Source organism: Lichenostomus cassidix, chromosome 1 (assembly GCF_008360975.1).
Source record: "Lichenostomus cassidix isolate B80296 chromosome 1, HeHo_3.0, whole genome shotgun sequence".
NCBI lineage: Eukaryota > Metazoa > Chordata > Aves > Passeriformes > Meliphagidae > Lichenostomus > Lichenostomus cassidix.
The window spans coordinates 2,272,792-2,287,343 of NC_139479.1; the positions used below are offsets into that span (position 1 = coordinate 2,272,792).

The following is a 14,552-nucleotide window of genomic DNA, read 5'->3' on the forward strand; positions in this document are numbered from 1 at the left end:
TTGCAGCTTTTCTGAGTATTTTTTTTCTTAATTTTCTGAATCTCTTTGAGTCTTTTCCCAGTGAGCTCTGTCCATCGTGCTTGATTTCTGTGTGGGGTTTTTTTCATGACTAAAGACTTTTGTCTTGTGTTGAACAACACAGCACTGCTCAGTTTCTAGGAGTAGCTGAGGTTCTTCAGGCACAGAATTCTCAGGCTGCTTTGGTGTTTGGTGCTTCTCTTCCCCCCTCCATTCCCTTCTTTGCCATCCCATTGCACTTTTCCTAAAGCCAAAGTTCTCTTTTCCCTAACTTGCTTTGGCTTGACTATCCACGAAATATTTCCGACAAAAATGTCTGAGCAGAAAGGGGTAAGTAGGCCTTGGCTGCTGGATCAGAGAATCACAGAATCATTGGGAAAATGGTTGGGAAAGCCCTCCAAGATCAAGTCCAACCTGTGATCCTCACCTGATGAATACATCAGGATCATTAGTAGAAAAATATAGAAAAGATCTGCTGGAAAAGTGGCTTTGTTTTGGAGTCTTTCCATCCATCCCAAGCTATTCTTGGGAGTGTGAACTTCAGTGGGATACTAAAGGTTTTCTTGCCTGTTTATTTCCTGGATACCTTGGATGTGGTGATCCTGAGTGCTCTTTGGAAGGCCATAAGGTCAGGATTTAAAAGCTTTTTTTTTTTTTTTTATTTGTCCTCATTTCCTTCCTGCAACCTGCCTTATTAAAACTATTTTGGGAATTTTTATCAGGGAAAAAAATGCTACAGGAAACCAAACTTCTCTGGTAAGGCCCTTATCAACTTCAGGTGCTGGCAGAGATAATACTATTTAATAAAAACTGTAAAGTCTTACCATGACCTAAATACTTATATGGATAATTTTGTCCAAGATTTGGTGCAAGGTTTACTTCTTGAACAAATTTCCAGTAACTCAGAGAGCATCAGATTGCTCAGTGTAAACTCCATATTGGGATGCTGGAATTAGTGAAGTTCACATCAACTTATCCCAAAGGTTCAACTTTTTCTATTTCTCCTCATAAAAGTCGAGTTAGACCAAGTGAACCTGAGAGGCTTCTGTTAGAGAGACTTTTCCTGGGCTTTTATCTCACTAAGAGATGTCTCTCTTAGACTTTTATCTTACAGCTGCCATCAGGGAACATTCAAAAGTGAATTCCATGCTTCTCCATAGTACTCAAAAAGGGATTCAAGCCAGTGGTATCCCAGATTTACAGACTAAGCTTGATCTACACATCCAGGACCTGTCCACCCTGGACTGAGTCACCTCACAGCAGGGTGGCTCTTGTTGGATTCCTGAAGCTCAGAAAGTAATCATTTTCCATATTAATAAGCAGGAAATAATAAAGTTCTGGGGTTGATTGGCAATCTGTTCACTGGAAAGAGTGTCATGGCATTTTGGTCATTGAAGGCTTTGTAAATGATAAATTCTTTTTGGGAGATATTCTATGTATTGATGAAGGCTTGATGAGGAATTCCTGGATGAAATTCTAAAGAATTTGGGTAGATATTAGATTATGATGAGTACATTCTGGGCTTATTTTTTTTTTAACATTAAAGACAATGGCTTTATCTAGGAGAACAAATACTCTGGAGTCTCCAGTGAGTTCCCAGTAACTGTATTTTTGGAGGTGAATGTTTGATGAAATCTCTGTTCAGTGTGATAATAAATGTACCCAGTAAAGCTTTTGCTGCTTGATCTGCACCCAGTGTCTGTTCTAGCTTTTCTCTCTTGCATCCACGTGCTTTTAGCACTTGGATAGGATGCCTGAATTATTCTTATGGATTATAATACCATTAAAACGGAGGAATTTGCAGCCTATTACCTCCCCCTGCCTGTATCTCAGCATACCTTGGGATATACCAAGATTTGCTTTAATATTATGCTTAACAGCAGGGATGGAAGCTGAAAAGATAATGCAACAAGACCTTGGAATTCAGAGCCTGAAAAAAAAGGTGTTTTGACTCCATCCCAGATGAGATGAAAACTTCCTGAAGTTCGTTAGTTGATCTCCTTCTTCAATGAGAGTTTTCTAGGTCAGCGGTTCCTTACCCGGGGAATAAGGCCATGGCAAATGCGCTACAGATGGAACGGAAACCCATCCTGAATGATGGCAAGTGCAACAACGTTATCTTAGGGATGATTCATATTCAGTGAACAACGTTGGGAGCTGACAAGGATGTGTGTTGTGAGAAATGGAAGGGCTCGGAGTGAATGGTGTGAGGAAAATGTGGGAGCTTTATTTATTCATGTCTTTCATGTGTGGTGATTCTCCCCCTCTGCTCTCGGGAGATCCCACCTGGAATGCTGCTGCCAGCTCCGGGGTTCCCAACAGCAGGGGGTGGATGATCTTGAAGATGATCTGAGCCCCTCTGCTCTGGGAGAGCTGGGGGTGTCCAGGGAGATTTCAGAGTACCTTGCGGTGCCTAAAGGAGCTCCAGGAGAGCTGCAGAGGGACTTTGGACAAGGGCTGCAGGGACAGGACACAGGGAATGGCTGCAAAGTGCCAGAGGGCAGGGAGAGATGGGATTTTGGGAATTAGGAATTGTTCCCTGGCAGGGTGGGGAGGCCCTGGGATGGAATTGCCAGAGAAGCTGTGGCTGCCCCTGGATCCCTGGCAGTGTCCAAGGCCAGGTTGGACAGCCTGGGACAGTGGAAGGTGTCCCTGCCATGGCTGGGGTGGCACTGGATGGGATTTAAGGTCCTTCCAAGCCAGCAATTCCACGAGTCTCAGTCCGATTCAGGCTGAGGAGCTGTGCAGAGTCAGCAGAAAAGTGATCAAGCAGCAGTGAGTGTTTTCCGTGCTGCTGAGTCGCAGCAGTGACTCACCCGGGCCCGGGGCAGGTGCCAGATGTGGCGCAAGACATGGGCTGGGGACAAGGAGGGCTCTGGGAACACAGCAGCCAGATCAGCAGCAGCTTTGCCTTTTGGGAGACTTCAGCCTTTCAATTCTTACTTGAATGAAATAATTCCCTTTATTCCCGTCGTTTTGAATGCACCTGGTTGTTTTGGAGCCTGAACTTGACCACTGTCCGTTTTCAAAGCTAATGAACTAAATAGGAACTGCTGTTTGAAAGTGTGTTGAGCAAGGTTTTCAAACGTGGTGCTTCTAAACCTGATGTGTCTGGAGAAAGCTGGAGCTGCTGGGGTGTTTTCTGAGTTTAAAAGAGCAGTTTGAGAGGACCCAGCTATCTGTCCAGTCTGAATCTGAATAATGAAAGGCACAGGTTGTGGCATTGCGCTTGTCCATGGGAGCTGTCAGAAGGGTGTAATTTAAACAGCAGTTCCTGGTGTGTTTGAAAAGGTCCAAAAGTCATTAAAAATGCTCACAAACCAATATATGGCTAAAACAAGCCACTTACCCAAAATCTGACAAATTAGCACCATTTCTGAACAGAGCCAGCCAGCAGTTACACCTTTGTGTGTTTGCTTAGTTTGTTTTGGGTTTTGGGTTTTTTTCTAATTTAAGAGCGTAAAGCTGTACCTATCTCCATTTATTAGAATATTTCAAAAGCCTTCAAGATTAAAGGTACTACCGTATCAGGGCAACAAATATTGAAATATGTAACTTTAAATCTTTGAGAGTAACATCAGAATTATCTGCTGCCAAAGCTGAGCTGGAGAAGAAGTTTCATTTCATTTAAACATGGCATAGCAGCTCCACAGAATCTTCATAAATATATAAAGTATTTCTGTTTGTTGTGATCTGAGTATGGTCGATTGTGGATTTTCCAGCTCTAGTCCTGAATGAAAAAGCTCAGGTGGCTGCACCTGAGTCCCTCCCTTGCCAGGCCTCTGAGAAACAGCCCAGTTTGTAAACAAAGAGTACAACAAAGAGTGGAAGCAGCAGTTAGTTAGACCACTAAACTGGAAGAATAATAAGTTGTAGTAATATCAAGGTTGTAGTGAAGATCTGTAAATTGAGTGGTTTGGCCACTTTCTGTGGAAACTTGAGGCAACTTTCAGTGTTCCTGTAATTCTTCTTCCTTCATGGCTGAAAACTCAGGGAGAAGTGGGAAGCTTGTGCTCCCTTGAGACTTCTGGGTCTGAAATTCTGAAATGATGAATGCAATTCTGTAGTAGAGCATGTTTGGCTTTGCATTTCTCAAGTTCTTTTCCCAACCACAAGGAACAGAAACAGTTTTTGTACATGAAACGATCGGTCTTGGTGAGGACATCTGTAGGGAAAAAAATACCTGCAGAAAAATCTCAGCTCTGCAAAGCATTTCACATCTCTGTGGGTAAACTAATTTGCAGCCCTCATGTATGTTCCACTTTGGAATGTGACTTTATTCCCAAGCTCCTGGTATTATTGCAGGGGATGGGCAATTCCAGCTGCAGCATCTTTTGCTTTTGTTTGGTTGAGGGAGGGGAATGCAAATCCAGCGGTTTGACTTTTGTCTGACACTATTAAGTGGGTGGAAAGCAGAGCCACTCCCCCTTCTAATTGGAGGTTCCTTATAAGGTCAGTGGACTGAAAATATTTGAAGTTTGTGCTTCTGAAATTAATATTTTTAGTCGGTGAGTAAGTAAAGAATCACACGCAAATTATCTAAAAAATCTGAAGTATTTCAACTTTTATTGTGGGGCTTTTCTCCACCCCCCACTGCGTCAGTTTAATTCTTCCTAAAACCACAGACTTTATTCTGGGCTTCACAGGAATAAATGAATATTTAAATAAACAAATCCTGACTTCTCTGGCTGGATGGGTCAGTTATAAATTTGACACTTCAGCTCCTTCAGACACCTGGAAAGCAGTACATGTTTAGAAGTGATGCATTTCATAAACAGATTATAAAAAATTGAGTGTTAATAAAAAAACCGTGTGTTATAAATCGGGTGTTTGAGAGACTCAAACTGCACTCCCAAGTCCACCTGAATTAATACTGGTGTGACACCACTGCTCTGTGGGTGGTAAAATCACTCTTGGATGTATTTTAGATGCACTTTGAGGGTATTTTGACACCAACACTGGCCTGCCCAGCCCTGTTTTGTCCCAGCTGCTGCACATCTGCAGTGGCCCAGCTTAGAGGACTGAAATGGGATTAATAACTCTGGTCTTGGTTTTCTCCTGCTTCCCATTTGCTGAGTTCCCCTGTCCCATTCCAGCAGCAGCAGTGGGAAGGCAGAGGCTGCTTCAGTGCTTCTGCTGCTGGAAAGAAATCCCTGCTCTGCTGCAACTGCAGTTCTGCCTGTGCCAGCTCTGAATTTGGGTGAGAAGCTCTGTGATTTCAGGAAAGCTGCTTCCACAAGCTTTCACACCTCAAGGATGGCTTCTTGCATCACGTGGTGTCAATTTAGCATAAGAGTGAAACCAGTCATTCACAGCATCTTCTTTTTAGAGGAACCAGTGCTTTTTAGAATTCTGAAAATGGTTTGCAGCACACACAAAAAAATGGTTGGGTGTGTTTTGGTTCTGATCTGGAAACTCACAGTGCACATTCCAGCTCCTCAGGGGGATGAGTGGTGTGTTGGGGAAGTCTGCTATAAACTCAGTTTTGCTTGTTGTTGACTTTTCCCCAGTGATGTACAAAAATGCCCAATTTCCAAATTTTTAACATCCTCTTCCTGTGTTTAAGAAGGAGAAAGCTGCACCTCATGCTTGAGGATGAACTGACGTTGGGAGGTGACTGTGCTCATGGTTGTTATATACACAAAGTAACCTGAAGAGAGGTACTTTGTTTTTACTGAGTTAGGAATTTTAAAACATGAAGCTGGTGAGTTTTAAAACCTTTGTCCAGAGGAGCTGTGGAGCCCTGGCAGTGTCCAAGGCCAGGTTGGACATTGGGGCTTGGATGAACCTGGGACAGTGGAAGGTTTCCCTGCCATGGATGATTTTTAAGGTCCTTTCCATCCCAACCCATTCTGGGATTCCATGATTCTCTTATTCTGCAGTCTTAAAGGAGTTGCTGTTTCAGTGAGAACATTCAGCTAATAAGTGTCCCACAATCCCATAGAACTTAAACCTGGAGAAGGGGATCTGTGACTTCTTGGGAACATGGGAGATGTGATGCTGATCACAAATTCCTTGATTTGTTTGGTGCTCAGTCTCTTTGCTGTGAGGTGCACAGGAACCTGCACGTGCCCAGAAGGGGGAAGGGATATATTGGCTTTTCTTACTGAAACCATAATCTGCTCTTAATTTTCTGCTGTGACTCTGCAGGTGAAGTTGAGTTATTGTCCAAAGCAGAACTCAGTCCCAAACAGTCCCTTTTTTCCCCCTTTTCATTCTCGTGAATTATTCCTTAGCTAGATCATCACATCATGTTGGTCACAAGTAGAACAGCAGCAGTGAATTTGTGTGTTTTTAGCTTTCAGCTCTGTGTTAATTTGGACATTAAGCACATGGGATTTCCCTGGTAACAAAGCACTCTGCATGTGCTGGGTGTGGGAAGAACAATGATTCTGGAATTCCTCAGCTTTGTCCTTCTGGGAAGCTGTCAATCACTGAGCACCCTGCAAGATTTATTAATTTCATTCCTGTTCTATTGGTTGTGCATCACATTTCACTGTGCAGTATTTGAAATAAAACACCAAATCTGGTGCGTTTGAGGAATCATTTGCCTAGTTTCTTATGTCAAACCTCCTCCCTGGTTGCTTCTGCATAGTTCAGATGTCTAAATCCATTCTATTCCAGTATGTTAATAACCCCAATTTCATGGTGGATACCTCAGGATAATTTTCCTAGTAAATAAATAAAAAAAATTTGGTTTCTAAGTAAGTATTTATATTTTATGTTGCTAGCAACAGGCCTGCCTGTGTTCACCGAAGGTCAGTGACCTGAATTATGTTCAGCTCTGCCAGCAGTGTGTGTAGCCATGAGAAATGCAGGGGTTTCTCTGTATTCATGAGTATGAGTTTAAAAATTACAAATTAATCTTTTCACAGAAGAAAAACTTGAACCTGGCTTTGCAAAAAGATTCCGTATTGAATCTTATAATACAGCCATCCTGAATAAGGAAAATAAACCTCTCTGTGAAGTGTTTTAATTAGTAAAATGTTAAAAGTAAACCCCTCCCCAGCAGACTTCTCTTTTAATTAAATTTTCATGTTAATAATGGTTTTTGCACTTTAACTTTTAGGGGTTTAGAAGTCTTATTGCTCAGAACCCAACTTTGATCTGCAGTGAACCTATTGACGTGTGTTGGGTATTGAGTGTTTTGCAGGAAGGGATGGATGCTCCTAAGGAATACAGGGAATAAAGGGAATAAAACCTTACTTCTCAAAAAGGCCAGCAGGGAAATCAGGCTTGGGCTGTGAGGAAAAGTCAGAGCCACAGCAAAGTTTTGTTATTCAGAGTCACCATCTTTACAACATCGTGGATATAACCAGGAATCAAACGTGCTCAGCATCCTCGGTGTTGCTGCTAAACCTTGTGTAACTCCAGCCTCGGAATTGCTCCTGAGCAGGGAGTGGCTCTGCAGAGGGAATCCCATTGCCTGTGCTTTGGGAGATCAGAGAGCCTCGTGTGCCTAGGGAAGGTGAGGAGTAGAAAGCAACAGTGATTAAAACAGGAAACGAAAGCACGAGGTAAAGTTTTAGCTCAGTTGATTTCTAAGAACTGCTCTCTTTGTTTAAATAAAAGACTTCAGCTTTTGTTCTTCTCTTTGCTCTACCACTTTCAGTAATTTGCTTTTTAACACCTTTCCTGTCGTCTGTTCCTTCCTCTCCTCCTTTATTTCCAATTCACTTCTCTTCTATACTGGTAAGTAGATCAAACTGGGTTCTTGAAGCCCAGTAAATGTTGTTACTGAGGGGATTCTTCTAGTAATGATCTTACAGACTGTGTGATGAGTAGGATTTGCTCTTGCCTCCTCTTATCATCAATTTATTATCTAAACCAGGAAGCCTTTGTGCAGGCTGTCTGAAAGGCCTTTTGGTTTAAGAACTTGGCAATGCAGACACAGCAGAAGACACTCTGAGTTAAAGTTGCTGCCCCTGCAGCCTTGAGATGCAGTTGGGTTGTATTTATTAAAAACCCCAAAGTTGTTCCCCTTTGATGTTGTGTGTGTGTGACACTGCTGCTGTCACAGGGACTCACCAGCTTTGGGCTCTGCTGAGGTTTTGCTTTCCCACTCCAAGTCTGAACTCCACGTGAGCTCTCCAGGATGGAGATTGTTGGAGAACTGGAAGAAGGCTGAGGGAACACACTGGTTTGGGGTGGATCTGTGTTCCTGCTTAGCTCTGAAATGCACAGATGTGTTGATTTCCTGCTAATAACTTTATCTCCCAGCAGCAACTCTTCCTTAGTGTTGTTAGCTCTTAAAGTGTCTTCTGAATTCTGAAATGACTCAGAGCTCTGTGCTTACCTCTCCAGCTGCTTTGAGAGCTGACCATTTCCACTGTGGAATAGGTAGGAGACAATATTGAACACTCCATCATATTAGGGCTGAAAATTGCTCAAGCTCTGTTGTTGATAGTTTGAACTAAGCTGGTTTAGGATTGAAACTGGCCCTGTGCTGGTGGGACTGGGAGGTGACTGAGCTGTGGTTGAGTTATAGGGTGATAAAGAGAAGACAGTGATGCCTTCAGTCCCTGAGGTGCTGCTGGAAAGGCTCCCTGTAGTCCTGGTGTCCAGAGGTGCTACAGTTAAAAGGCATAAAAAAAGTGTATTGGCCAGAGAACGTTTTCAGAGCTAGGGCTGTGGCTCTGCAGCCTTAGGACATCTGTGTGGGATGGACAAACCTGGTGCTCCAGGAGCTGGAGCTGCTGGAGAGAGTCCATGGAGGCAGCAGGATGAGCAGAGGGATGGAGCAGCTCTGCTGGGAGGAAAGGCTGGCAGAGCTGGGATTGTTCAGCCTGGAGAGGAGAAGCTTTGGGGTGACCTCATTGTGGCCTTTTGGTGCCTGAAGGAGCTGCAGGAAACATGGAGAGAGACAATTGCCAAGGGCTGCAGGGACAGGACACAGGGAATGGCTGCAAAGTGCCAGAGGGCAGGGAGAGATGGGATCTTGGGAATTAGGAATTGTTCCCTGGCAGGGTGGGGAGGCCCTGGGATGGAATTCCCAGAGAAGCTGTGGCTGCCCCTGGATCCCTGGCAGTGTCCAAGGCCAGGTTGGACATTGGGGCTTGGAGCAGCCTGGGACAGTGCAAGGTGTCCCAGTTCTTCCAACCCAATCCACTCTATGATTCTATTGTTTGCTTGTTTCAATAAGAGTTTGCTCTTCCTTTCCTTTCTACTGCTGAGTCCCAGGCTCTGCCTCCCTTGGGGTCAGCAGGACTCAGCTCAGTGTGGGAAATGCTCACTCAGCACCTGAACCAGACCAAGCCTTTCACCCAAACTGAAGCAATTTAGGCACAGTTGGTAGGATCTTTGTAGGATCTTAGCAGGGCTCACCAGCCTTTCCAAGCTCCTGGATGTGGCAGTGACATTCCAGGACTCTGTGGAACTGCAGCAGCAAAAAGCAGGATGTGGGATGTCCACTTGGAGGGATTTTCCCCGTGTTTTTGGGGGCATGACAGCAAGAATTCATTCACCTGCTCCTCAAACACCACACAGCCAGTGCTCCTACACGGATCCAAAAAGCAGCTCCTTGTCTTCCTGCCCCCTTCCCTTTGGTGTGGGTGACATGTGAGTGGCAAAGGGACAAGCCCAGGGTGGTGGCAGGAGGGCAGGCTGGCCCAGGGTGGGCTGTGCAGGGTTGGAGGTCTCATTGTTGGGGGGAAATGGAGCGAACGGCGCCGCTTGCTGCTCACATCGCAGGGCCTGAGTGCATTTTAGGTGCTCACACTTGCCTGAAGTTACATATTTCAGGAGGTGTTTAAATAGTAATGACTCTCCAATTCCAGCTGGTCAGAAACTTGCAGAGTTCTCTAAAATTCTCTGTAATTCTAAGTGGTTTTGGTATTTCCATAGGTCGTAGTATAGCAATAATTGTTTTTTTGGGAACACGTGAAAAACAAATGCTTGAGAAATACTTTGACCAGTGTTACTTGCTAGGTGTTGTGTTTTGGGTTTTAATTTTTTTTTTCATAATCATGCTGTTTTTAACTTCTGTTGGAGGAGTTTTCTTCCTAGAAACTCTTGGCTTTATATCTCTTTGTCTTATGGAAAGTATAATTTTATTTTTCTGAGTATCTTCTAATTATTTGCAGTAAGGTGAACCTAATTCAATTTCATCAGGCTATGAGGAGAAATGAACTTTAACATCTATGAATTTATATGGATTTGTAGTTGTATAGTTTGTTGATTTGGGAAAATCCCACGAGTTCACTTGTGTTTTAGAAAGATTGTCCTGAATTTCTGTAAAAATCCACGTATTTGAGGGCTTGGCAAAGGTGGGTAACTGTCATTTTTTGGGGGTGACCTTAATTTTCAGAACTTTTCAGTGACCAGTTGAAATTTTAAGTTAATCCTTGAAATTCTGACACTTAGAAAACTTTTCTAAACCCAGATATTATTGAAAGATAAGTCTTCATAATTTCTGTCTTTGTTTTTACTGTTGGCAAACTTCATTTTCAGTTTGAATTTCCTTGATTTAGCCCCACGGTTTAGCTCGGGGTTGAACTAAGCAATTGTGGCTCCAGTTAAAGAAATTGATTGTTACTTTTTTTCCCTTTTGCAGTGTTGTTTGCTGCTGGACTCCCCCTGTCCCCACAACCCCGCAGGATGATATGAGACTTGAAAGAAGACGATGCATACAGGTGATTTTATATTTTGCATTTTCACAATGAAAAATTATGGATATTCTTGATGTGCTTTTTCTTGTTGTCCCATTCTGTGTCCCTCCAAAATGATGTTGTTCCAACTCAGTAGAATATTGAAGAACCTGCAGAGTTTTGAAATCTTTCTTTGTCCTTTGAAAACTCTTCCGCAGCTTGGAAAATTCTTCTTGCAGGGAGAAAATGGTTTTTCTGAGTGGAAATACTGTTTTCAAAGTTTTTATGGGAAAATTTGAAGGTGCCAACTAGAAGGACTGATTGATATTTTAGGAAGTTCTTCCATTTTTTGGCTAATCAAAAATCCTGGAAGCGCCAAGTGTATTTGCAGATTCAATAGCTGATTTTCAGTTTCGCTGGAATTCGTATTTTGACACGGAAAATCACGAGCAGTAGAAATAGAATAAAACTTGAGTTTGTCCAAGAGGGTTGCTGTATTTTTTCATCCCCAAATTCTCCTCATCTTAGCAGTTGTGAAGCTTGTAAAACTGTAGTAGATACAAACCAGATCTTTGGTTTGCTTGTTCAGCTTTAAAGCCCAGGAATCCTTGGGACTGGGAAAAAAAAAAAAAAAAATTGAAAAGCTGGGTAGATTTACGTGTGCATCCAGCTCATCTCGTGATTGACAGTTTTCAGTTGCATCAGCTGTTCATGCATAAACAGCTTTGGAGGGTATATTTACATGGAGCCTTTGGATTAGGACCAAGATGCTGGAAGTGGAGATTTCATTCTGTGAAAACCAAACATCTTTCATTCCACTCCGAGGTTTGGGAGTTGTGTGCTGAAAGCTCAAGTCAAAGTGGGTCTGAAGAATTCTAAAATTAGGTTGGGCGAAGAAGAGGAGAAGGAAAAAAACTACTCCAAAGGGATATTTCATTGGTTTTAAATATCTAAATCTAGAGGAGCAGCATTAAAAGTCTCAAAATTGATGTCCCATCAGATTTGGGGGGCTCTGTCTAGTAGGCAGTGACAGATTAAAATAGAACTTAAATATTGAGAAAATGTTTTGAAAGCTTTAAAAATACTCATCCCACAACTGAAAGGAGAGATAATGTCATGAAATAGTACCTTATGTATTGCAGTGTTTGAGAGAATTCAGTTTCATACTGCAATACATTAATCTGATTTAAAACTTCCAACTTAAGCACTTTCAGTTTTGGTCAGAATTCCTGATGATGTCGAGCTTGTAAAATTATGAGCTTGCAGAATGGAAATGGAGACAAGATTTTGAAATTGAAATGGTAATTCTGTCTTCTGCAGCCCAAATTCTTTATTTACAAGTCCCTCGACAAATACAGATTGAAAAACAGGACAAAGACCTTTATGCTTCTGATGTGTTGGAATTTAGACAAGTCAGATTTATTTGCAGTTTTCTGTTTATTAGGAGAGCCAGGCTTGGTGTGCTGAGGTTCTGAGAATGAACAAGGTTTGAAGGCCTTAAAAGCTGTCCTGTGATTATTTTGTGGTACAACGAGAGTCATTTGGTGACTCTGCTGATCTCATTCTCAAGTTCAAAGTAGCTGGGGAGAGCTCAGGGCCGAAATTGAAAGGTTTTGTGGTTGTTGAGGATGGTTCTCTTGCATTTTCAAGAATGTTTCTTGAGGGTGATTGATCAGGGGTGTCTGGTAATAACTACCTTTGGTTAAAAGGTGAAAGTTTCTACAGGGTGAATGAACTCTTGGTTAGAATGGACACCACTTCATTGTCCTGGAAGCTGAGCTGCTCTAAACCCCTGCAATTAACCACAGCATGACTGGGGAAACAATCCCCTTAAGGAACAGGAGTTTTTCACTCCTTCTACCATGGAATACTTTAATTTTAAATCACCACTTCAGCTGAAAACACAGTAACGTGTAAGGTCCACTGCTTTGAAAAAAACCGAGAAAATTTGAAGAAATGGGAGTATTAAATGTTACTTTCCAATTTGACTCACCAGGAAAACAAACTTGCAGCACGTTTGACTTCTGTTTTTGCCCTGTATAATATGTAGGGCACCCAGCAAAAGGGTGCTCTTTGGAGAGCTGAAAGGTTTTCAATAGTTTTATCGACGATCTGGAGCAGGAGATCGAGTGCACTGCCACACCAAGGAGTGCCAGTGGCACCTGGGCTGGAGCAGCAGTTGTGTGGGATGGTCCTGGAAGTCTTTTCCAAGCCTTAATGATTCTGTGATTCCATGTTCACTTGTAGATTTTGAGGATCTAATTCTGCTTTTCACACTGTGTAATAAGCAAAGCTGGGGTTGAGTTCCTTACAGGAATAGCCAAGTTGGTATTTCAGTCATGTTGTGGTAACACAGGTGATGCCTGAGAATGTGGTTTGTGACCAAAAAGTGTTTTCAGAATGGGAATTTTTCACTTTGTCCTTTGCAAGTCTCTCTAGGATGTTTTGGGAAAGGAAGGAACCCAACAGTTCTGGGTGTAGTTAGGCTGATGGTTCATCATCCTACCTGAGTTCACTTTCTATGGTGTGCTAGCATCACATTTGGGATTGTGCTGGCTTGCTACAGGCAAGGATTCATCTTAGGTTTCAAAGCTGGTGTTTCCAAAGTTGTTGCTGCATCTTGTCCTGCTCCTGTGTAGCTCAGTGCTTGGTTGTTCCTTTTTTCCTCTTTTTTTTTTTAATGGAGATTCCTTGTAGAAATCTTTTGGTTTTATAACAGCATTCTGGTTTTGACTTTCCTAGTTAGCTGAAGCCTAAGGAATTTGGATCTAAAAATACTGAGTTGTCTGATTTTTAAGCTTTTGATGAGCTCAGAGCTTCTTTTTGTAACCTTTGTAAGAAAGCAGAGTAACACAATGTTATATTGAATTATTCTCATCAACATGGAATTACATTGGATGCACCAGAGATGTTGAGAACCAAGGAAACGTGATAATGATATATTCAAGTTTGATAAAACACTGGAGGGGCTCATGTTGCTTTTAATGTTTAAAAAAAAAAGGTCATTTTTGGTAAAGAAAAAACAAACAACCCAATACTTTTCAATAAGGATACTGCAAGAGCAGTGAGATAGTCAATCCTCACACAGATACCTGTCTTCCCCAGCTGTATTCCTTATTAAAATATAACACATCCAGAGGAAATACTTCTGGGAAGTTCCTGGATTGGGTTGAGTTTAGGGCCTGCAAATGTCCAGGTGTTTGTTGGATGAAAGAATAGAATGAAAATGGAGAATTAGGCCATGCCTCTCACATCTCCTATTTCTGATGTTTTACTTGCTGATTTCATTGAGCCTGTAGCTATTTTAAAGGACGTTTTTATTTGTGTCAGTAGTGAAAAAACCACAAAGCAAAGCAGAAAACCCCCTCTGCTCTGCAGGCAGAACAAAGTTGCTGCTCTGTGTCTGGAGTTCACCTGTGCTACCTGAACTGATGCACTCACAGCCACTGGAAGTTTTAGCAGGAAAATCCAGAACCTTCCTGGGCCAGCACCATTTTATCCCTTCCCTGGATCTTCCTACAGAAATAAAATGCTTTCCCTGGTTCCTCTGAGGTGATTTTGTGTCTCTTGTGAGTCCAAAGTTGGTGGTAGAATAGCAGAGGTGGCTTGGAAAGAGCAAACCTCTTGTCCTTGTGCTGATTCCCTCCTGGAGCACAGTGTTGTTCCTGTGAGGCACTAATTCCAGCTGCATTCTGTCTGTCTGCATCCTCCCTGGGACTTTTGGGTGGATTTTCAGCTCCAAAACATCAACACAGGTTTGCCACAAACAGAAGATATCACGAAAATCATGTCTGAGACAGAGCTGCTCGTTAGGAGGGGAAGTTTGAAAGACAAGCAGCTAACTAGGGCTTGGATTTTCCCAGGGTTAACCACTGGTTTTCCATGGATAAATAAATCCCTTTGCAGGAGGGGTTGGTGCTGGTTTGCTTGGGAGTTTTTGTGAGAAAG

General features: G+C 42.6%; 1 protein-coding gene across 2 annotated transcripts in view; it reads left to right on the forward strand.

Moving 5' to 3' along the window:
• The window catches only part of DYRK1A (dual specificity tyrosine phosphorylation regulated kinase 1A), a 67,154-nt gene that overhangs the window by 13,207 nt on the left and 39,395 nt on the right, over window positions 1–14,552 (forward strand). For both annotated transcript variants that reach the window (XM_085080328.1, XM_085080244.1), the window contains exon 2: window positions 10,571–10,649. In XM_085080328.1, coding sequence (XP_084936454.1) covers window positions 10,640–10,649 — 10 coding nt within the window. In that variant the 5' untranslated portion in view covers window positions 10,571–10,639. The remainder of the gene's footprint in view (window positions 1–10,570; window positions 10,650–14,552) is intronic.